The sequence below is a fragment of the Mixophyes fleayi genome, chromosome 1, assembly GCF_038048845.1.
Source record: "Mixophyes fleayi isolate aMixFle1 chromosome 1, aMixFle1.hap1, whole genome shotgun sequence".
Lineage (NCBI taxonomy): Eukaryota > Metazoa > Chordata > Amphibia > Anura > Limnodynastidae > Mixophyes > Mixophyes fleayi.
In genome coordinates this window covers 95,641,501-95,664,701 of record NC_134402.1, presented here as the reverse complement: position 1 = coordinate 95,664,701, position 23,201 = coordinate 95,641,501, and the positions used below count along the sequence as shown (strand labels likewise).

The window sequence follows — 23,201 nt, the reverse complement described above, 5'->3', positions numbered from 1 at the left end:
TGATCGCTGTTCTGTAGGATCAGCGCAGCACAAAGCACTATTAAATCTCCCGCCCCAACTAAGCTCAGTGCAGTGAATAAATTAACTGACGTCACTGAGGGGTGGGAGGTTTAAAACGGGCTCTTACACAGCCGCTCTGGCACCGCTCCAAGGGATTAAACTATGAATAAGAGCGGTGCCAGGGCTAAAAGTGCTAGTGTGTGTGTGTGTGTTATTATTTTTTTCTGAAATTTCACAGGTGGCACCTGTGGACAGTTCTCCATTCACATGCCAAATTTCAGTTTAATAGCTTTAATACATTTTAAGATGTAGACCCTCAAACACCATGCCCCCCCTCTCACAGATTCCCTATGGCAAAATTACGTTTTTTAGATGTAACCTTAATATAACGGCACGACTGTGCCCTTATAATATAGGACATACTACACTGTTATTTTTTATGTGTTGTTCGTTTGAATTTTTGAATGGGGCACTGAACAAATTTCTCAGTGAAGTTAATGCAGAGTATTCTACAGATGTGAGGGAAATAAAACAAATCCTTTATCCTACACAACATCTTCCTTGCTTACATACACCAAAATGGAATGACTTTAATGTTGCTTTTCTACAAGCAAAATATTTATTAGGGCACTGGGCCAAATTCACCATTACATCATGATCCACAAAAACATGGAGACATTAAAAACAAACATCTGCCTCTTCTCCCCTTCAGACATGAGGAACGCCTTCTGTTCAACTCTCTCATGAGGTTTACCAGGAGAGCCAATGTACACCACCGCAGGACGACGAAGATAGCTTCTGGCCAGCAGTTCCACAGATGGAGGCATAGTCGCTGTAAACATGACCATCTACACAAGGAGAAAAGGTGTCAAATAATTATGTGCCAACAGACAGTTTAAAAACAAATAATCAAAGATTTCTAAGATTTTCAGGTATATCTGAAGTTGCAATTAAAATTAACACTTACTTGTCTATACTTATGCTTCCCAGACTCAAAGTTTGCAATCATTTTCTCTGGGTCTTCCGCCTCATCTGCATCTGGCTTCTGATTGGTGACTGGCATGTGCTCCAAGATTTTCTGGACATCAGGCTCAAAACCCATGTCAATCATACGGTCAGCTTCATCCAGTACCACATAAGTGCAGCGACTTAGGACTAAGTATCGATTTTCTAGCACATCTATCAGACGTCCAGGGGTAGCTATTACAATCTTTTGTAAAGAAAGGTAAATAATGTGAGATAATAAAAACCTGTAATAGCAAATCACAAAACCTTGTCCAATCACTGAATGGAAGTAGAAATATCAGAGAAAGGTCAAATCACTATGTAATATATGGGAAAGTCTCACCTCACAGCCCATTCGCAGTCGGAAACCTTGGTCCTCATGAGGGATACCTCCAATAACAGACACAGTTCGTGGTTTTCCAAACTTGATTGTTTCCTCCTCAATCTGTTGAGCCAACTCTCTTGTTGGAGCCAGAATAATAGCATAAGGTCCCTGGTCAAACTCTTCAATCCTACAATCAACAATGTAAAAGGTAAGTTTCACAATTTTGCCCCCTCTGAAGCAAATTATGGAAAAGTTTAAGTTTGGTAGCATCACAATGAGTTATCTCCTCCATTAGGCAGATCATTTGCAGAATAATAAAGGTTTCTCTGACCTGTCAATCTTTGGCAGAGTTGTGATCCAGACCAGCAGAGGGATGAGGAAGGCGGCAGTTTTACCACTGCCAGTCTCGGCCACACCAATGATGTCACGATTATGCAGACCGATGGGAATGGCTTGTCTTTGAATAGGTGTTGGTTCCTGTAGAAGTAAAAATGCAACATGAGGTTCAGAAACTAAAAAAGGTCTCCACTCTATAATTCACACCACAAACTAAGTGGGAGTTACTCAATCAGCAACCGGAACACAGCTGAATATAGCTATAGAAATGGAGAACACACACTAATGTCTCTGTCCAGCACATAAAATAAACATACAATCCAGAATCTAATGGGGGAGACTCAGGTTACATGACGCAAATCAGCAGAATTTATTTCTTCAGCAAACACACGTTGCCACATCTGCATCATGTAGCAGCCTCTGCTATTACAGTCACTCTTATAACATATATGCTGTGTTAGATATTGTAACTTTAGAGTAGGTCACTTTAACAATACTTCTAGAAATGTAAGTTAGATGCTGGGCGCTTGAGAATTACACTAACATCTCTAACTTCAATATTAGACTATGCTCCTGTACACAAACAATTTGATTTTTTTTTATTATCTGTCACCAAGGCACTTCATGTAATCAATCACGGTTCACCAGAATAATTTACTCTACTGATAATATCTCCAAGCACAGTCACCACTCCAGGGGGTTAATTTATCAAGCTGCGGGTTTGAAAAAGTGGAAATGTTGCCTACAGCAACCAATGAGATTCTAGCTGTCATTTTGTAGAGTGTACTAAATAAATGAAAACTAGAATGTAATTGGTTGCTATAGGCAATGAATGACAACTTTTCAATCCCGCATTTTGATAAATTTACCCCTAGTAATCCTTCTAATCTTAATCTAATACACACCTTGTATCCACACTTGTCAATAACTTCCAGGATATGGGGCGGCAGGGAGGAATCAATCCAGGAGCGAATGGGGTTGGGAATTTTACCACCCTTGGTGGTAATGCTGTAATCCTCCCTAAAGACTGGCGAGTCTCTGTCATTTCATCTGGGGGCTATATGTACAGGGGCTATATGTATAGGGGGCTATATGTACAGAGGGCTCTATCTACAGGGGGGCTCTATCTACAGGGGGGCTCTATCTACAGGGGGGCTATATTTACAGGGGGGCTCTATCTACAGGGGGGCTCTATCTACAGGGGGGCTCTATCTACAAGGGGGGTATATTTACAGGGGGGCTATATTTACAGGGGGCTATATTTACAGGGGGGCTCTATCTACAGGGGGGGTCTATCTACAGGGGGCTCTATCTACAAGGGGGGTATATTTACAGGGGGGGGGCTCTATCTACAGTGGGGTATATGTACACAGGGGGCTATTTTGGGGGCTAGGAGGTGGAGGGGGAGGGCGATGGGCATTCCAGGGAAAGAGTGGGGGGAATCGAGTCTGAGGGCAAGGAGGAGGGGGTGGTGGTTTTCGGGAAAGTCGGGGAGGTATGCGAGGAGGAAGAAGGGATTTAATTTTTGGGGGACGGGGAGACAGGGGAGGATGGGGACACAAGGGGACAGTTGTAGGTGGGGGGGGGGATTTGAATGGCATGATTTTAGGGGGAGGGGGAGGATGGGGACGCATGGGGACAGGTGGAGGAGGTCTGGGATATAATTTCAAGAAGCGCCAGCATGTTCCAGCATGTGCTCGAATCGGGGGAAGCGGGGGGCCAGGTGGACGGGGCTGTGGGAATTTATGGGGGCTATCGCATAGGGGAAGAGGGGGGAGCAGGAGGTGAGGGCGGGGTTTGGGCAGGGGGGCAGGAGGGTGGGGTTTGGGCAGGGGGGCAGGAGGAGGGAGGTATTTCCTAAGGAGGGGTCTGAAGTTAGTACTAGTCATCATTCCGTTCGTCACTGGATCTGGGTAATGATATTATAATCACAGGTATATATCACTACTGTTGCAGCTGGGTAATGACATCATAATCACACAGTATACAGAGCTACTGCTGATGTCCTCATAATCACACAGTATACAGAGCTACTTTTTTGAAAAAGTAACTTTATTTGTATAAAGGTACAAACAACACCATACATTACATTCAAGTGCACGCAGTACACCAAGAAACATAATCATTCATACATTTTAGTATAATACAAGACATGAAGTACAAGATATGACATCCTACAAGGTATAAAGTGGAAACACATAGGTTAAAAGTAAAAATAAATGTAAACAAATGAATGTATATATTTGGGTAGAAAATGTACTAGAAACTGAAAAGATGACGTGTGCTTGGATGTCTCAGACACATTTAGGTAATATCTCTGGCTTCCTCGGTGAACAAAGGCTTCGTTTTCTTAATACCACTCTATGGGGCATATTCAATTGTTAGCGAGTTGTTTTTTTAGAGCGTGTTAAGTCCATTTTTTTTCTTTTCCATAATTTTCGAGCGCGTAAACTTTACCCGCAACTCTTTTTTTTTTTCAAGAAACGGTCCTCTCGCGCCTTAGTCGTTTGTCCATTAAAAGTATAGGGTGGTTAAGAACCCGCCGCGTTAAAAGGCGGGTGAAACAGGCAAATATGCCGTTTCATGTCGCACCTCCTTGGTCTGCTCTAAAAATAAAAATTATTGAAAAGTTCCTGAAAAAAGCTATTGAAGATAAAAAAAAGTTATACAAGTTCATTACATTAAAATGAAAAAGGATTATTATTTCTTTAAAAATCCAGTCAAAATAAATAATAAAGTTTACACATTTCCCCTTTTCAAAATAACTTCAGTGGTTCAGTCCGTTTTTATTTCAAATTAACTGACACATTTTTTATTTTTTTTCAAAATCACTTGAATGAACAGTGGTACAGGACAGACGGCGGTGCAGGACAGACGGCGGTGCAGGGCAGACGACGGTGGTGTAGGACAGACGGCGGTGCAGGACAGACGACGGTGGTGTAGGACAGACGGCGGTGCAGGACAGACGGCGGTGGTGTAGGACAGACGGCGGTGCAGGACAGACGACGGTGGTGTAGGACAGACGGCGGTGCAGGGCAGACGGCGGTGGTGCAGGGCAGACGGCGGTGCAGGGCAGACGACGGTGGTGCAGGACAGACGGCGGTGCAGGACAGACGACGGTGGTGCAGGACAGACGGCGGTGCAGGACAGACGACGGTGGTGTAGGGCAGACGGTGGTGCAGGGCAGACGGCGGTGCAGGGCAGACGGCGGTGCAGGGCAGACGGCGGTGCAGGGCAGACGGTGGTGCAGGACAGACAGGCGGCGCAGGGAAGACGGCGGCACAGGGCAGATGGCGGCACAGGGCAGACGGCGGCACAGGGCAGACGGCGGCACAGGGCAGACGGCGGCACAGGGCAGACAGTGGTGCAGGACAGCTTTGTGGAGAAATTACTGTTGGCTGAGTGATTTTTTTTTTTGTGCACACAACATTTTCCAGCATTTGACTGAAGTGTTTTCTGGTGGATTATCGAGGATTTCCTAAGGACACGTATCGTGTTGTTTGGTGTTGTCTGTCCTCAAAATTAGCAAAATTAACATATAAATTTATCACTTCCAGCCAAAGTAATATCATAGTAAAATAGTGCTTCTCACAGGCCCATTCTTCCCCTGCACAAACAGGCCTTCTCCCTACATTTTTTTTACAAAAATAGTTAATAGTTTAGTTTTAAATTATCCCTTTTAATTATTGTCTCTTTTTCAATGGAGCCATTCCTGGACACAGTGTGGATGTACATGTATGCTGCATGTATGGAGGAGACTGCTTTGGATGCAATGTAAGGCGATGCAAATGTGGGAGTGTCTGGAGAGAATGTTGATGTATGTGGTGTGAATGTGAGTATGGAAGAGGGAGAGCCTGTGGGAGAGAATGGTGGACAGGCAATGGCAGCATAGTCAATTGCGGCAAGTAGGACTAGAATCCCCAGGCCACATCTGCACCACAACAGGCGTTTGCTTGATGGATTGCCCAGGGAGGAGGTGAGAAGACTTTATCGCCTATCCTTTTCAGCAATTTACAATCTGTATGAGATTGTAAAAGAGGACCTAGAACCTCATTACCCTAGTAACCGAGCATTCCCTGGACTTGCCAAACTGCTTGGTGCTTTGCATTTTCTGGCTTCAGGAACATTTCAGCCCACCTTGGCAGTTATTGGCGGGTTTTCCCAACCCACTCTTTCTAGGATCCTGTTCCAGGTCCTAAATGCCCTCAAAAAGCACACTGCAATTTTTATTAATTTCCCGCAGTCTGCCAATGAGTGGCATCTGCCAATGAGTGGCGTGAGGTCAAAGCTGATTTTTATGCTTTGTCTCAAATGCCCAATGTGCTGGGTACAATTGATTGCACCCACATTGCCCTTATACCACCCCGCTGAATGGAAGAAAGTTTCCGTAATCAAAAACACTTCCATTCCATAAATGTTCAGATGGTTTGTTAAGCAACCCAAAAAATCACCAATGTTGTTGGTTTTCCAGGTTCATCCCATGACTCTTTCATCTTGCAACAGTCGTCCTTGTTCCAGAATTTCGAAGCAAGATCCTTTCCACATGGCTGGCTGCTTGGTAATTATTTTTTGGTTTGTTCGTTAAATGTTTATTCCAAGCTTAGTGGGAAAACCCCCCAAAAAGTTAAAGATGTGCCAGTGCTACTAAAAAGTGTAGTAGTTAATTTTTTTGTTTTCTTTTTTTTAGGGGACGCTGGATATGGGAACTGGTCCTGGTTGCTGACTCCATTAAGCAACCCTGTCTCTTCCGCAGAAAAAAGGTACCAAGCAGCACACATACGTACCAGATATGTTATTGAACAAACCTTTGGTGCACATAAAAGCCGGTTTCGCTGTTTAGACAGGTCCGGCGGTGTGCTTTTACATTCACCCTCTAAAGTTTGTGATATAATTATTGGTTGTTGTATTCTGCACAATATTTGTATTGCAAACCGATTGGAGGTTGATATAGATCCAGAGATTTCTTTGGATTTGGACCTACTGAGGTAGGACAGATGGAGGAGCTTCCGACTCATGTCCGTCAATCGAAGCTTTCTTTTCATGGAAGTATTTTTTATTTTTAATAAGGTACACGTTATATTTGTGTAGTTAAATAATAAAAATATGGCCTTGTCATACAATATACAGAAATGATGCCAAACTGTCTACTTGTCACCAAAGGAGGATATTCTCTACCATTTGTGATAATGGGTAAGAAAAGAAAAAAAAACATCCATGGTGAATATAGTCTTTTTTTTTTTTTTTTTTTACATTACAGTATTGTGTTAAATTGTTGTATTGCATTTATATGTAAGGGAGTGATGTGATTGGATTTGTCAATTGATAACCAAAATCTTTTGACAATATTGCTGACCCTTATTTTTTTAAGTAAATGATTACCTGAAAAATATATCTTAATTGTACGTTACTGACATAATTTTTCTTTTCTAAGATCTCCACCAAACAGATCAGCAGCATCATCTGTTTTTTTTGACTGTACATTAGTCTGCAGAGCGAAGCAGTGAGGTTTTTTTTTTTTTTAACAACATACAACCTAAAAGTAAACAATATGAAAATCTAATCATATTTCAGTTCCAATAAGTGAGCAGTGCAGTACCTCTATGAAGATTCTTCAAGTAAAGTGACCTTGCAGATGGAATTAACCTTTTATTTTAATTTATTTATTTATTTTTTTAGGTACACATATATCTAAATGGTTGAGTATAGTTTACAGGCCTATATAATATTTTAATTAAACAGCCACTAGATACTACTAAAGATGTGTTGACCAAACTAAATTAGTACTACTTTAATGAGATTTATTCATCCCAATACAGTCGGGTCCAAAAGTGTTATAAATGCACCAATCTTATGTGAAGTGTGTTAGACCACATTAGAATTATCACCCAAAATAGAACCCGAGTTGAGACAAATTATTATAAAAACTATATTACACTTATATGGTAAGTAAAATTGTTTACATCCCTACTTATTTTTGTTTTAACATCAAGACTTACCTCCTGATCAGAACGCTATTTAGTTATTTTTTGCAGTGCCCAACAAACACTTTCTTTGAATATGTGAATGTAAAAAAACACTTGTAGACATTCAGTTAGGTTGGGGTAGTACACAGTGAAGACGTGTACCACCCCACCCTATGTGAGTTTTCTACCCGATTACAATTAGAATGTAATGTGTCACGCATTTAGGTGAAGGTGTATCTATCTAATAAATACAGTACCAGAGCTTTATGGCAGCTACAGCAACATCTGGGATTCCAAAACAGATTTAAGTCAGCATAAAATATCCATTTACTACTAAAATGAATAATGATCTCAATACATCGAGTATTAAAACAATTGTTTTCAGTTTAGTTCTATGTTATGTAAAAAAAAACAACAAACAAACAAGAAAATCACTTGTGTATTTTAACACAGCCCTGCAACCCCTTATCACTACTAAAATGTGGCATGTCAATAAGGCAAAAGTTACAAATGAATTAATCGTGGCAACAATTGTAAGAAAAATAAGCAATTTACATGGCTATGGGTTTTTTTCTGAGCTTTATAGTACTACAACAGCTTAGACAGAATAAAATGAATGGTTATTGAGTCGACATTGATATTGATGATACATACAAAATATGCACATATATAAGAGATTAGTTTACAAAATGATTTCTCGATTTCACCCTCTTTTAGTGACGAGGAACAAATGGAATGCTCTTGTGTGGAAGAAAAATATTTTTGCTTAATTTAACTTGTCTGGTTGTCTTTAGTGCCATCTGCTGGACGTGGAGGGAAGCAAAGCAAAGGTAGTACAAGTGTCTTGTAGATCACTAAAGAATAGTACTAAGAAATAGTACTAGATGCAACCAATAAGCCTAGCATTATAGCAGCTGACAAAGTAGACTAATCACACTAATATTAGTTTTTACTGTAGTTCAGCAGCTTCATTTAAAGAGAAGCGACCAAGTCAACTGTCAGCCCTTTTCTCCATAGAGATTATATATATCACGTATGGTCCTGTCTGAAAATGTACATAAATACAGCCATGTGCTATGTCCTTTTACATGTTCATTTGAGAGCTATGAAGGGACAAAGAGTCCCAGGTATTTTCTATTGTAATAGACACAAGTGTACATACATAGGGTAATCTACGTGTAAATCTGGCTCCCTCTGCTGGAAAAATATATATATTTACAGTGAAAACCCCATTTTAAAGTCTGATGTCACATTCCCCATTCTACAACACATTTACTGTTATAATAAACAAAATAAACTATTATACATTACTATATATTGTGCATCACTGGAAGTGACAACATATTTATATGTTTTAGCAAAGAAATAGTTTCAAAATACTGTATGTACTCTATATAGGATTGAAAATTATTGCTCCAATTAGGCTAAATTAGGTTTTTTCCCACACACATAAACATTCTATTTTACTGTACAGAAGTGATGTTCTTCTCTATCCACAAAGTGTAGATAATGGGCTAGAAGAAAACACTGACACAATGAACCACTGTGGTATATAACTATGGGGCACTTTATCATTTATCGGGAAAAATGAGAAATACTTATCAATCCTTATCGCATGGAGAAGGATTGATGTATTTCTCAAATTTCTGAAAAACGGATCACAGAAACAGCAGTTCCGAAAAACTGCTGTTTCTGTGATAAAAAAAATTCATACTTACCCCCCTCTTCGGGACGCGGTGTCTCAGAATCTCCTACTGGTCATCTTCGTTCCTCTTCTTCTTTCAATTGCACGTGCGCACAAAGATCCCCGCTCTGTCTCTGCAACTATTGTTGCAGAGAGAGAGCTGTGAGTGACAGGGAGGGGTCATGTGATCCCTCCACGCATGCGCTGTCCAGCTCTGCTCTTCGGAGCTGAGCTGACAGCATTGGATTTTTTTAATTTTGATAATGTACGCTAACTTCAGCTGGCAAGTTCCCGAAAAAAAAGGCTTTTCAGGACTTCTTAGATTGCGGCCAGAGCAGTCACCATACTGTTGAATGGTGACTGCTCGCAAAAACGATCAGGAGTGCAAAGCAGCAGATATCCATGATATCTGCTGCGATGCACCTTTAATAAATTTGCGGAGGGCACATCGGGACCTGATTTCCACGGTAAGTGCACGATAGTGCACTACCGTGATTTCTTAAATATGCCCCTATGTTTTTCTGTTGCAGTTTGAGGCTTTTTAGACTTTTTTTCCCCCACCAATTCTCCCTAGACAAACAAACTGGGGGGTTGACTGTATATACTATTTCCCAGTGGTTGAAGTGGAAATTTAGAAGTGGCGGTATGAAGCATGTAATTGGAGTGTATGTGAACGGAATTTGATAGTTTTACAATGAAGGCAATAGGAGAAGTGGTGGTATTGCATACCACCATATACACCATCACTTCCACCACTGCTACTTAAAATGGTACCATGATCAAGTGAAGAGGCAATAGTTCCCTGCTTTAAAGCAGCCATTAATTTTATTCATGTTCTTTAATGAAATATTAGAGCACAGGTCCACTGGATCTTTCAGGTGATGCAACATCTGCATTACAGGGTAATGAAGGGGACACCAATGCAGATTCGTTGTTTAGTGTTACAATCACATATTCAGATTCTTCCACCTCACCCTTCTCAAAATATGTTGTGACATTGCTGCCCTGTACCATCTGCTCTCCTTTCTTTAAGACCCTGTTGCACACCAGGGGGTAAATGTATCAATCTGCGGGTTCTTCAACACCCGCGTGTTCAGTCTCTTCCGCAATTATATTTCAAGCGGCGCTGCATTGTAAAGGGAAGTTAACCCTTTACGATGCAGCGCCGCTTGAAATTTAATCGCGGAAGAGGCTGAACACGCGGGTGTTGAAGAACCCGCAGATTGATACATTTACCCCCAGGTGGTTCTGCTCCAGTTCTGAGCAGCGGATGAAATACGTGAGGATGTAGAGAATGCGCTGAACCCAGTCTTTACGTTTTCCCACAACAACAGTCCGAGTCATTCTGACTGGGGATCCAATAGCCCCATAAAGATCACCTGTGAAAGATCAGGAAGAAGGATTCATTAACTGATTAATTAATTATTATTAATTAATTAGCTGCAAATATCAAGATATTTTGGCATGAAACCTGCTAGCCTGTGGAAAAAAGCTGAAAATGAATTTCACCTCCCAACATGATAACTATGCAAAACACACATTTAAGTCAATCAATGAATGGCTTGAGAAAAGGACTATCAAAGTTTTGGAATGGCCCAGAGCCCAGATCTCAATCCCATTGAAAACCTGGTGAAAGACCTGAAGATGGCTGTGCAAAGGAGATTCCAAGAGACTTATTCAAAAAGACTCACTGCTATAATAAAAGCAAAAGGTGCTTCCACAAGGTTTTAGTTTATAGGTGAGCACACTTATCCAACCAGGGTATTGTAGTTTTACATTTTCACTTTTTCCTAAAATTTGTTGGTTGCATGGTCACTTTGGACCTGGAAAAAGGTTTGACATTACATTGCATTCAGGCTTTACATAACAAACTGATAAACAGAACATTTAGTTTCCTATTGAATGTTCCTGCTTTGGCTCCCCTGCCTCCGGCTAAGCTGCCACCGCTGCTAGTCCCGCACTGCCTACTCCTGAGGGCCTGCCTTCCATTTCCTCCGGATCCGTGGCCTGCTGTCTTGGCTGCCTGCCATGTCCCAGCTCTCCCACCACCTAGTCTGCCGGGCCATCTCCTTATGTGGCATATTGAATCTTGACTCCCGCTGTCTGGTCCGCCGCCATCTCATCTCCCGCTGCCTGGTACTTCTTCCTGTGCCCCGTTGCCTGGTCTGCCTGCCGTGTCTCCCGCAGCTTGATCCACGCACATCGGCCTGGCACACACTCCCCGGTCTCTGGCACTAATACTGTCTATGGCTCTAATACACGGACCCCATCTCGGCAACCAACCCGGACCTCTGTATAACAAGATCCTGATCGCTGGTCCCTCCTGACTGCTACAGCGACTGTTGTGATCGGCCCTGCACTCCCCTTCCCCAGTCTCTGGACTCTGGTCTCTCCAATCTGGACTCTCCTACCTCACACCTGGTACCAGCTCTCTGCAGCCCTCATTTACTTCTCCTATACTTTTATTTTGCATTTACCATTAGCTCATCTTAATCTTGTCACTAGGTACTGTATGTCTTGATACTTGGTACTTTATTTTAATTTATCAGCACTGTATCTTTCTTTACTTGCTCTTTATTTCACTTCATCTGCACTTATTTTAATTTTACTGCACTGTTTTTACTGCATTTCATATTGTCCTCGCCTCCGCCTTTGTTCCTGCACTGTACAATGCCGCACCCCGTACCTTTCCTATATCCATCCTCTCCCCCAGCCCCCTTCTCTTGCCCACCTCTCCCCCTCCCCCCCCCCCCGATAATCTCATCCGCATCTCTTCTCCCTTCCTCATGTGCCCTCTGGAACTTCAGGTCCGTCCGCAACAAACTATCCTCCGTCCATGACCTATTCATCTCCAACTCTCTAAATATTCTTGCCATCACTGAAACCTGGCTTACTTCTTCTGACACTGCCTCTCCTGCTGCTCTCTCCTATGGGGGCCTCTCCTTCACCCACCAGATCGGATGAGCGTCCTGGAGGCGGAGTGGGCTTCCTCCTCTCCCCTAACTGCACTTTTCGGGTAATTCCTACCTTACCTTCCCTCTCCTTCTTCGAAGTCCACTCCATCCGCCTCTTCTCCCCTATCCACCTCCGTGTCTCCGTCATCTACCGTCCCCCGTCCCTCTTCCTTGACAACTTCGCTGCCTGGCTCCCCCATTACCTTGTCTCTGACCTCCCCTCCATTATACTGGGCGACTTCAATATCCCCATTGACAACCGTTCTGACCCTGCCACCATCAAACTTCTCTCCCTTTCCTCCTTTCTCGGCCTCACTCAGTGGACCTCCTCCCCCACTCACTGTCTTGATCACTCCCTCAACCTCGTCTTCTCTCATCTCTGTGATCTCTCTGACTTCTCTAACTCTCCCTTCCCACTCTCTGACCACCATCTCCTCTCCTTCACTCTGTCCTCCTCCCCTACTCCCACCTCGCCTAAAGCCACCCTCACTAGGCGCAACCTTGATGCTATCGACCCTACCTCCTTCTCCTCCTCTCTTGAAACTCTCCTATCACCCCTTCCCTCCCTGGCCTGTCCTGACCAGGCATCCTCTCTCTACAACCACTCCCTCACTACTGCCCTTGATGCTGTCGCCCAAGCCTCCGCTATCTGCCAGCGCCGCCTCATTCCACAACCCTGGCACTCGAAACTCACCCGCTTCCTCCAAAGGTGCTCTCGCACTGCTGAACGCCTCTGGAGGAAATCTCGTTCCCTGGCTGACTTCCTTCACTATAAATTCATCCTCTCCTCTTTCTGCTCCGCTCTCTCCCTCACTAAACAATCCTTTTTTAAGTCCCTCATTTCTTCTCAGTCCTCCAATCCCCGCCTCCTCTTCGCCACCTTCAACTCCCTCCTCTCTCCCCCTCCTGTCCCGCCCTCCCTCTCTGCTACTGACTTTGCCATCTTTTTCTCCTCCAAAATTGAGGCCATCAGACTGAACTCCTCCTCCTCCCCCTCTCCCGCCACCCTCATCGCCTCACCTCCCAACAACCAACTCTGGAGCTCCTTTCGCCCCACAACAGGGGAAGTTCGCTTCCTTATTCTATTCTCTCCTTCCTCCACCTGTCCTCTCGATCCCATCCCCTCCCACCTCCTTCGCTCTTTCTCCCACTGTCTACTCTTACCTCGCACACCTCTTCAACTTATCTCTCTCCTCCGATGTAGTCTCTTCCTCCTTTAAACACGCTCTTATCTCTCATATCCTTAAAAAACCCAATCTTGACCCCACCTCTCTCACCCCATCTCACTGCTCCCCTATGCCTCCAAATTACATGAGCGGATTGTCTGCAGCCGCCTCGCCAGTCACCTCTCTGACTTTTCCCTCCTTGACACCCTCCAATCCGGCTACCGTCCTCTCCACTCCACCGAAACTGCCCTAGCCAAGGTTACTGATGACCTCCTATCAGCCAAATCCAAGGGTCACTTCTCCGTACTCATCCTCCTTGACCTCTCCGCAGCCTTTGACACCGTGGACCACCCCCTCCTGCTGCAAACTCTTCTCTCTCTCTGCCTCTCCGGATCTGTCCATGCCTGATTCTCCTCTTACATCGCTAACCGCTCCTTCTCTGTATCCACGTCCGGCTCTTCCTCCCCCCTCTACCCCCTCCCTGTTGGTGTCCCGCAGGGCTCTGTTCTTGGCCCTCTACTCTTCTCGCTCTATACTTCCTCCCTTGGTGCTCTCATCTCCTCCTTTGGTCTTCAGTATCACCTGTATGCTGACGACATTCAACTCTACATTTCTTCTCCTGTCCTTTCTTCTGCCGTCCTCTCTCGTGTATCTGACTGCCTCTCCGCCATCTCCTCCTGGATGTCTGCTCGCTTTCTCAAAATCAATATCTCTAAAACGGAACTAATTGTCTTTCCTCCATCCAGACTCCCATCCCACCACGACCTCTCTTATTGTCTGTCACCCAACTCCGCTGCCTGGGGGTCACTCTCGACTCCTCTCTCTTTTGCCCCCCACATTCATTCCCTTGCCCAAGCCTGTCGCTTCCAACTACGCAACATCGCCCGCATCCGTCCCTTTCTCTCTCAGGATGCTACCAAGACTATCATACACGCACTCATCATCTCCCACCTAGATTACTGCAACCTCCTCCTCACCGACCTCCCCCACTCCCGTCTCTCCCCCCTCCACTCTATACTCAACGCAGCCGCAAGACTCATCTTCCTCTCACGCCGCTCCTCCTCTGCCTCGCCTTATACTGGCTTCCCTTCCCCTACAGAATCCTCATCAAACTCCTCACCACCACCTACAAGGCTCTCTCCTACTCTACTGCCCCCTATATCTCTAACTTCCTCTCCATTCACATTCTTGCCTGCTCCCTGCGCTCAGCCAATGATCGCCGCCTCTTCTCCACTCTTATCACCTCTTCCCACTCCAGAATCCAAGACTTTTCCCGTGCTGCCCCCCTTCACTTTAATGACCTCCCTCATTCCATCCGCCTCTCTCCTACTCTGTGCTCCTTCAAACGTGCACTGATAACCCACCTCTTCCTTAAAGCCTACCAACCATCCGCATAACCCCTTCACCTCCTCCACTCGCCCCATCTGGCCCCCCTTGTGCCTGTTCTGTTTTCCCTCCCTTAGGATGTAAGCTCACATGAGCAGGGCCCCCTTCCCTCCTTTCTCTCTACTTGTTCTGCTGCTCAGTGTTTACTGCATTAACCAGCCTGGAGTTTCTGAAATACTGGTATTTTTTGTTTATTGTTTTGTACCGTTTCACCCTGTATAGTGTACTGTTTGTATGGTGTACAGCGCTGCGGAAATCTTGTGGCGCCTAACAAATAAAGGATAATAATAATGATAATGGACTAGCAGCTTATTAGGCATTGAAAGAGCAACTTTGGTTTCTTAAACAGTACACACAATATACTATCTTGTTTTTCTTTTTATAGTTTATTGCGCCAAGGTATCACACTATATTCTGTTAAACATAGTGGCGCTATACAGTACAGGGTAGGGGGAATCTCTGGAGAATAGCTCTGTCAGCCCCTTATTGCTAGTTTAAGTGCGGGGCAAGCTTGGCATGAACTAGGTTGTGTGCAGCACTGTGTCTGGGTCTTAAAACCACTTATGGACCCAGTGAGCGTGTACTGGCAAGACCACTGTTCCTATTGGTGGTTTTATCACTTTTGGGGCCGATTAAACCCCCTGGATGTGGAACCATTGAGTCATTGGGCTCGAGCCACTCAATGATACATCCACCATATAAGCCTGTGAGGCCACGCCCCCTTCCAACAAGTAAGTGATGGGAAATACTAATATGAGCAGACCAGGAAGGGGTGGTCAGAGGTGTAATGTTGGGTGTGGATGGGGGTATAACAACAATGCTGCCCAGCAAGTAAGTAAGGAACATACTACGCATTCTACTTGCTGGTCCTTTGCAGAAGGATGGGGAACCTTTTGGCAGCACATTTCTATCATCTTTATCTAGAACCAGAAAACCTTTAAAAAAAAAAAAAAAGATATATTTATTTTATTCAACATCCTTTGTTAACATAAACAAGCCTCCCCCCAGTCTCCTCATTGGGCATTGCTAATGGTTACTCCACTGCAACAAGGGGCCATCTTTGGCCATATCCATTTTGTTATCATTACGAGATTGTAATAATGCCAACATTATATATAGTACAGCACACAAAAATTAGGACAAATGTAGCTATAGGTTAAATTTCCCGGTTTGTTTTTAGATCAGTGAAGGAAGCCCTCATGAACACTGGGAAAGAACACAAAGGAAGAGGAAAGGATTCTCCATTACAAAAGGCCTGCATTGAATAAGGTTTAGAAAACTGAAGAAATAGCCACCAATTGTCTGAGAAAATCTAATATTTCTGAAGTCACAACACATACACAATATATAATTTCATCTAAAGGGTATAAAGTCCTCAATAAGCAATGATCGTCACTTTACATTGTAAGAAAACGCACAGAGCTTAGGGGGGCAGAAGCAGCACTCATGCATTATGTCCCAAAAAGCATGTTGTCCGATATAAAATGTATATTCTTGTCCGTTAAAGATAACTTCTGAATCAATTGGGTAACAGACAAGTTATCTTTGTGTTCCATTCATGATTTAGTGACACTGGTGAAGTTGTCCTCATGTACTTGGTTGCCAAGATTGATATCCCTCTTTCAGAAGGTCTCTCCAAGCCTTCAGGAAGCGGGCATTTTCTTTGCATCCGACAGCAAGCTCTTCCACCTGGGATGACACTGCAGAGGTTGCTTCCAGAAGCTTGGTTAATGAAAAGGCAGCCTGAAAAATAACAGTCATTGTACCACTTATAAACAAACGCTCTACATATTAAATCCAAAATCCTTTTAAAACATGTGTTATGCAGTAGATGTCAATGGAGCTCAAAGGAAAACTTCAGACAACATACATATTTCAATAAACACTCTCACAAAGTACTACCAGTCCCATCACGTTCATCAAGCAATCAGTCAAGCTAATGGGGCAGAGACAATAGTTCCTCTGTCTCTGAAGGCAATGAAGGGTTGCTTGAGAGCTGAAGTACTGGGAACAATAATATGCACTTCTGAAACGCTTTAATCAGTCTTGGGTTATACAAATGTCTATGGCGTCTTTCAGCTGGACTGTAAAGTATATATAAAAAAAAGTGTTAATGTTAAGAACAGAACTTAATATTATGGCTCCTATTCCTAGCCATTTTCATATGAAACTGTTTTCCTCGAGATTAGTAGTGGTGTCAAAATTTAGTCTATGCATCTGTGCATTGCATATGCTAGATGTAACATCACAATGTGTGTCACAACCCAAGTACTTGTGTACTAAACTGTGTGAGGTCTGTCTGAAAGGTGGCGATCAAGAAGCTTAGTAACTAGGCAAGAGAGCAGATTACATGCAATGGATACAACTTGCTTTGTAGTCACCATCCAAATATGGATACTGTTACACAATAATCCGGTCCACATAATGCCAGATCATTTGTTTACTATGTCGTAATGATCATTACATTTCATGCCCTTGGGGTCTAAATATAATAATGTTTCTGAATCCCAAGACTAACGTTTTGAAGAATTGCAAAGATTTCACTGGCCTGTTTGTAAACTAAAAACAACATTTGGATATGCTATTTTACGTATTTTTATTTATTACCCATAATTTTTTATAAGGAGATATTCACCTGTATAGAAGTCAATGAACGTGTATATAATGATGTAATTGCATTGTCTCTTCACGGCAATCGCCATGGTTTCAGGCCAATACATTCTTTTCATGTTTGTTAGAGCAATAATCCAATAGCCTTTAACTCATACTTAGCACACCCCTATTTCTGATAAAGATGAGCTCTAAAGTATTGAGAATGTTATTAAAATTGACTTTTTTCACCATTCAAAAGGGGCAGATACAATTTTCCGCATTGTCGCACACTATTACCATTTGTAGCTGTGCATTATCGTTACTAAAGTAATTTCAAAGCAGATTTTTGCTCGCAGCTCTGAGTCGCAAGCAAAAATCTATATTAAAATTACCTTAGTAGCGGCAATAATGCCCGGCCCATGTGTCGAATTGAATCTGCCCATATGTGCCTTTGACAGGGAAGGTATGGACAGGAGTGTTTTTATCCCTTCTCTTCCAGAACCACATGGAACTGGAAAACAGCCACATATATCAATCTCTCAGCATTAATCTGCGGCACTTAACAGAAGATAGCGAGAATAACCCTATGAGAGTTATACATATCACATTTTTATCAAGGAATGGCCTCGGTGTCTGATATCAAATTGCCTGTGGTACCAGACACAGTATGTTGTGAAAGCAGGGGATGGAGCTGCTCTTTGGTACCAGCAGATCAGATCAAACCAAACTCATGTCTCCTGCCTCACAAAATTACTAATGGCTGCAGAGTACTAGTGATAGGAGTTTGATAGTCATCTGGGGATCAAGGATAGTAGGGATGTATAAGACCCTGTGAATTCATAAACCAATAGGGCACAGGTAGCACAGTTTCAGTAGGCTGTCTTTTTAGAACTGGTGTGTACCGCTTTAGAACAGGCTGTTGCTGTGCATACACATGGTTTAGCTGGTGTATACAACCACAACAGCTACAAGTTGCTCTGGTTATTGTGGAGTGAGCTAGTACATTTATTTATTTTTGATTTAAGACTTCTTGCTGTATTAGTTATCCCAGTTAGTTACTCACTAGGATTTGGGTTTCTGAATTGTCTCAAAAGGGACGGAGGCCTAGCCAAGAAGCTCAAAAAGAGCAGTCAACTGTAAGCAAGGTCCAAATTAGCATGGTTTGGCAAGCATAAGTCCGTATCGTGCCTAGATACTAACCTTGCTGATTGCCATCTACATGATCTACACTCATGTTACAATTTTTGTGATAAATCAGCACAGAGGACCAGGGCTAATTACCACATATAAACAAAAAAATAGTCATCCAAAAGCTTCAGATAACAATAATAATAATAATAATAATAATAATATTAATAAACAGCAGCTTTCAAAATGGGGCTACCACAAACCCTCAAAAGTAAAAATCCAAGAAAATCAAAGCCTATAGACAGCACCAACGTAACTAATAAAAATGATACAAATGGCAGAGTTCACAAATGGACACAAGCTGCAATGTAGATTTTTACAAAGTAAAAATATAAATATTTTCGTTCAAAGCTCAGTTTGAACAAAACACAATCAGCAAGATTTCTTAAAGATGGTGACCGGGAGATCTTCAGTGAGAAAGAACGATGTCGAGAATTTGTATCATCAAACTGGTGTGAGGGCAGAACACTACTTGACCTGCTTTGGAAGTGCTGTTACGCTGTTTTGAAGAGACGTGGAGCGAGAGACTGGGAAAGGAGAGGTGATCAGGTGGCAACCTGGGTTTGAGACCGCAAAGGAAAGGACAGAATTGCAAAGACCATTTCCAATTAATATCCCAGGATTTGGGTAAACTGAAAACTTATCCTACATGTACTTTCCCTTGTACCATATGCAGATCCTATTTGATGTCATTCAAGACTCCTGACATACGCCAGATTGTCAGCTCTAATGGAAGGTTATGCGCATTGAGAAGTTGTATCTGTTCTCTTGTGAAAAATAAATATGTTCCTTACAAAATAAGATTTGTAAGGAATATTTTATGAATGAAGAGGTTATAAAAAGTCATGTTAGCTATTAGTAGAAATACTATCAGGCAGAAAATGGAACCTACCAGCTCTGTGGACCTGTAAGTTTCAGTAGACAATGAATGCTGAGACTTGTAGTTTCATAACTGCTGGAGAAATACAATTTACATACCTGTCCTACGAGATGAAATATATCATCACAATACCAGCAAAAACAATCTTACATATTTACCAACATTAGAAGCCCATTTATTAAGGTCACTTCCTGATGGACAAGTGCTTGGGTTTGTGCAATGTGCAGAACACTATGTATACATTGTAAGCATCACCTACATCACAAGTATGATCAGAATAGTTTTGCTGCATGATAAATATCCAGCTTCAATTTGCACATCATACCTGATTAGAATAAAAACTAAAAACTGAACCACAAGAACAGGCATCCAGCTCTTGGGCACATCTTTAACCCTTGAATGACTGACCCTGGAGACATTTATCAGCTATGTCCCTGTTCTCTCTTTATGGAACGACAAGTCCACCACAGACCCCAAACTCACATCATCGATCTGCAGCTCCACCTCCTCCAGCATCTCCTGCGGGTCACCCGGTCCCCCCTGCACCGCTTCTGCCATAGTGTAGAGCGCAGCAATTAGCGGTAACAGTAAATCCTGGGTTCAAAAAAAAGCGCGGAGGGGACGCGGCCAATCCACTACAGCCAATCAGAAAGCCGGGTTTATCAGCCCACAGGAGACATCTTTCCACCACTTTTTTCCTTAACTAAACTTTATTATAACAATATGAACAATGACCGTAAATGTCTGGTAATAGTTTATAATAACTTATGTTCAGACCGCTTTTCGCTCTTCTCACATAATGAATACTCAGGAAACAAATTCTTAAATGTGTAATGTAGTTTATCACTACTGAGGGATATTATAGTTTCCTCCTTTAATTGTAGCATATTATGATTGATCCGAGTTTATGTCGGTATACTACAATACCAACAGGTGGCAGTACAGCAAACACAGCCGCCCTGCCTCTAGACTCTCTGCCAATCATACATCTCTATGGTTGTACTACAACTTGTAGTCACGTTAATTAGTTCGATCACCCGGCGAACACAGGACTACATTTCCCGGCAGCCTGTGCGCTGGCTTCGCACATGCGCGATGTGTGGTTGCTGGAGCTTGGCAGTGCGCAGCCCAGATCTGAGAGCAGTAATCTGGCAGTCACTGCAGCCATTTAGTGGCGTTTGACCCCTAATCTACCACCATGATGTTACCTCTCTGTAGGTATACAGCGCAAGGTACGTGGATGATTAGCGAACTCGTCACCTATAGGTAGCTGTCATTCGTTAAACTAGGGTTAGTTACCCTGGAGTGTCTCCCCGGCTGTCGTAAGACTACAAGTCCCAGCAATCTACCATTCGAGGTCTCTCGGGGTTTACTGGGACTTTTAGTGTCACAGCAGTTGGAGAGCACCAGTTTTTTTTTTAGCCTGTAGTTTACTCTGCTATGTAAGGCATATGGGTGCACCTTATATAACACTGCTTATTATACGGTTGTGTCTATGGGGCTGGTTATTAATATGTAATGCTGTGCTCTATTCCTCAGCAATTGTAGAGTATGTGTCCCTGTGTAGTACTAGTAAGTATGTGTTAGCAGCAGCTCTATCACTCCATCTATAGGGCACAAATCATAATCTAGGGTAAAGGTCATCAATAAAAACATGCATATGGAAGGTGTGTTTAGCATTGAATGGATGCATCCATTGGCAGAAACAGTCAAAAATGGAATTCAAGTGATACTGTTTATTGGCCACATGTACTGAATTTAAATTGTAAGATTTTGAGAATGCTTAGGAAGATTTTCTATCTGTCTAAATACTTTGTTATGAAAACTGATATTGCTCACTCCTGTTGTCAGAAAAAAATGACTTTTATATACTATTAGATCAGTTCTTATCAAGCCAGGACTAGAAGTAATTGTCAGAGGGCACTGGGTCCTCAGGAAAAAATGCTGCCTCCTGTATGTCTGAACCATCAAGGGCCCTTGTTAGAGAGGAAATACAACTGGTCTGGTCATTTTCTCTTCATATGTCAATTTATTACTGTCATGTAAAGCCAACACAAAACGTCTGGTGTAGATCTGTCTCAGCTCTGAACGTTTTCATTTTCACCATAATTAGGTTAACAGTGTAAAGGAAAGATGTTAATAAATGAATCGGTAGGAAAACAAGAACCAATAGCTAACAGGGTTGTGTTGGGCAAAATAGGACACAATGTCCTCTGCTTTATTAAATACATTGAAAACGGTAAAAAAAAAATCACATTTAGCAGAAAGCTATTCCCACATAAATCCAAAGTATGCAGAAAGAGCCATGCACTCAAAGAAAGATGTATAGTGTAGATAGGCATATGCAAATGACACTTTCATTATTATTTGTTTTAAACACTGTTGACTTTAATAGATAGAGGGGAGTACATGTCTCTGCTTCTCTGTATATCTTCCCAGAGAGCATAAATGAATATACTGTGGGACGTACTAAAAGGAATGACAGCTTCAGTCTGCTAAAAGGAATGCCAATAGACCTCTATGATAGAAAAATGTATTTTTATGTATATTTTAAAAACTCTTATACTTTTTAAATATATCTTTTAAACACTTATTGCTAAGGTGCTTGGTCATGTTTTACAAGTGGAATGACGTGGAATGACGGACGATTACTGTGGAATGACAGCTGTTTTATACGTTATGTCAATGCAGAAATATGAGTAAAAACTTGCATTTCTCCCAAAAAAACACCCCTATTTCTCCCATATCCCCAAGTTCCACACACTAATCCCTTTGCATATGTGCTCCCCCACACCTGTACCCCACCAAACAAGTCTCATAACGTGGAATGACGGACGATTACTGTGGAATGACAGTTGTTTTATACGCTATGTCAATGCAGAAATGTCAAAACAATTGCTTTGCTGTCATGGAATACAACCCTATTTCTCACACTTCCCCTAATCCCACACACTAATCCCTTTGCATATGCGCTCCTTTACACCTGTACCCCACCAAAAAAGTCTCATAACGTGGAATGACGGACGATTACTGTGGAATGACAGTTGTTTTATACGCCATGTCAATGCAGAAATATCAGTAAAAGCTTGCATTTCTCCCAAAAAACACCTCTATTTCTCCCATATCCCCTAATCCCACACACTAATCCCTTTGCACATGCGCTCCCCCACACCTGTACCCCACCAAACAAGTCTCATAACGTGGAATGACGGACGATTACTGTGGAATGACAGTTGTTTTATACGCCATGTCAATGCAGAAATATGAGTAAAAACTTGCATTTCTTCCCAAAAAACACCCATATTTCTCCCATTTCCCCTAATCCCACACACTAATCCCTTTGCACATGCGCTCCCCCACACCTGTAGCCCACCAAAGAAGTCTCATAACGTGGAATGACATATGCAATTGGATTAGTGTGTGGGATTAGGGGATGTTGGAGCAATAGGGGTGATTTTTGGGAGAAATGCAAGTTTTTACTGATATTTCTGCATTGACATGGCGTATAAAACAGCTGTCATTCCACAGTAATCGTCCGTCATTCCACGCTATGAGACTTGTTTGGTGGGGTACAGGTGTGGGGGAGCGCATATGCAAAGGGATTAGTGTGTGAAACTTGGGGATATGGGAGAAATAGGGGTGTTTTTTTGGGAGAAATGCAAGTTTTTACTGATATTTCTTTATTGACATGGCGTATAAAACAGCTGTCATTCCACAGTAAT

The 23,201-nt window shown here is 42.6% G+C and overlaps 2 protein-coding genes across 2 annotated transcripts in view; one reads left to right on the top strand and one right to left on the bottom strand.

Moving 5' to 3' along the window:
- Positions 1-647: 647 nt before the first annotated feature.
- On the bottom strand, positions 648-20,037 carry LOC142103866 (putative ATP-dependent RNA helicase DDX23). Its single transcript, XM_075188178.1, has 8 exons — positions 19,963-20,037; positions 16,415-16,562; positions 10,593-10,692; positions 2,572-2,704; positions 1,662-1,807; positions 1,349-1,517; positions 968-1,210; positions 648-848 (listed from the first exon to the last, which is right to left on the bottom strand). The coding sequence occupies exons 1-8, from the start codon at positions 20,035-20,037 to the stop codon at positions 648-650; spliced, it is 1,215 nt and encodes a 404-aa protein (XP_075044279.1).
- Positions 20,038-20,568: 531 nt separating this feature from the next.
- The window catches only part of ETFDH (electron transfer flavoprotein dehydrogenase), a 42,039-nt gene continuing 39,406 nt past the window's right edge, over positions 20,569-23,201 (top strand). Inside the window, exon 1 of the mRNA XM_075198179.1 lies at positions 20,569-20,711. Coding sequence (XP_075054280.1) covers positions 20,678-20,711 — 34 coding nt within the window. The 5' untranslated portion in view covers positions 20,569-20,677. The remainder of the gene's footprint in view (positions 20,712-23,201) is intronic.

Excerpts from the sequence above, each read along its gene's own strand:
- LOC142103866 (XM_075188178.1), bottom strand. The coding sequence starts at position 20,037 with ATGGCAGAAGCGGTGCAGGGGGGACCGGGTGACCCGCAGGAGATGCTG. Across the intron at positions 16,563-19,962 it reads TGGAGCTGCAGATCGATGAT|GCTGCCTTTTCATTAACCAA; the intron begins GTGAGTTTGGGG and ends GTTATTTTTCAG. Across the intron at positions 2,705-10,592 it reads CGCATTCTCTACATCCTCAC|AGACTCGCCAGTCTTTAGGG; the intron begins GTATTTCATCCG and ends ATGAAATGACAG.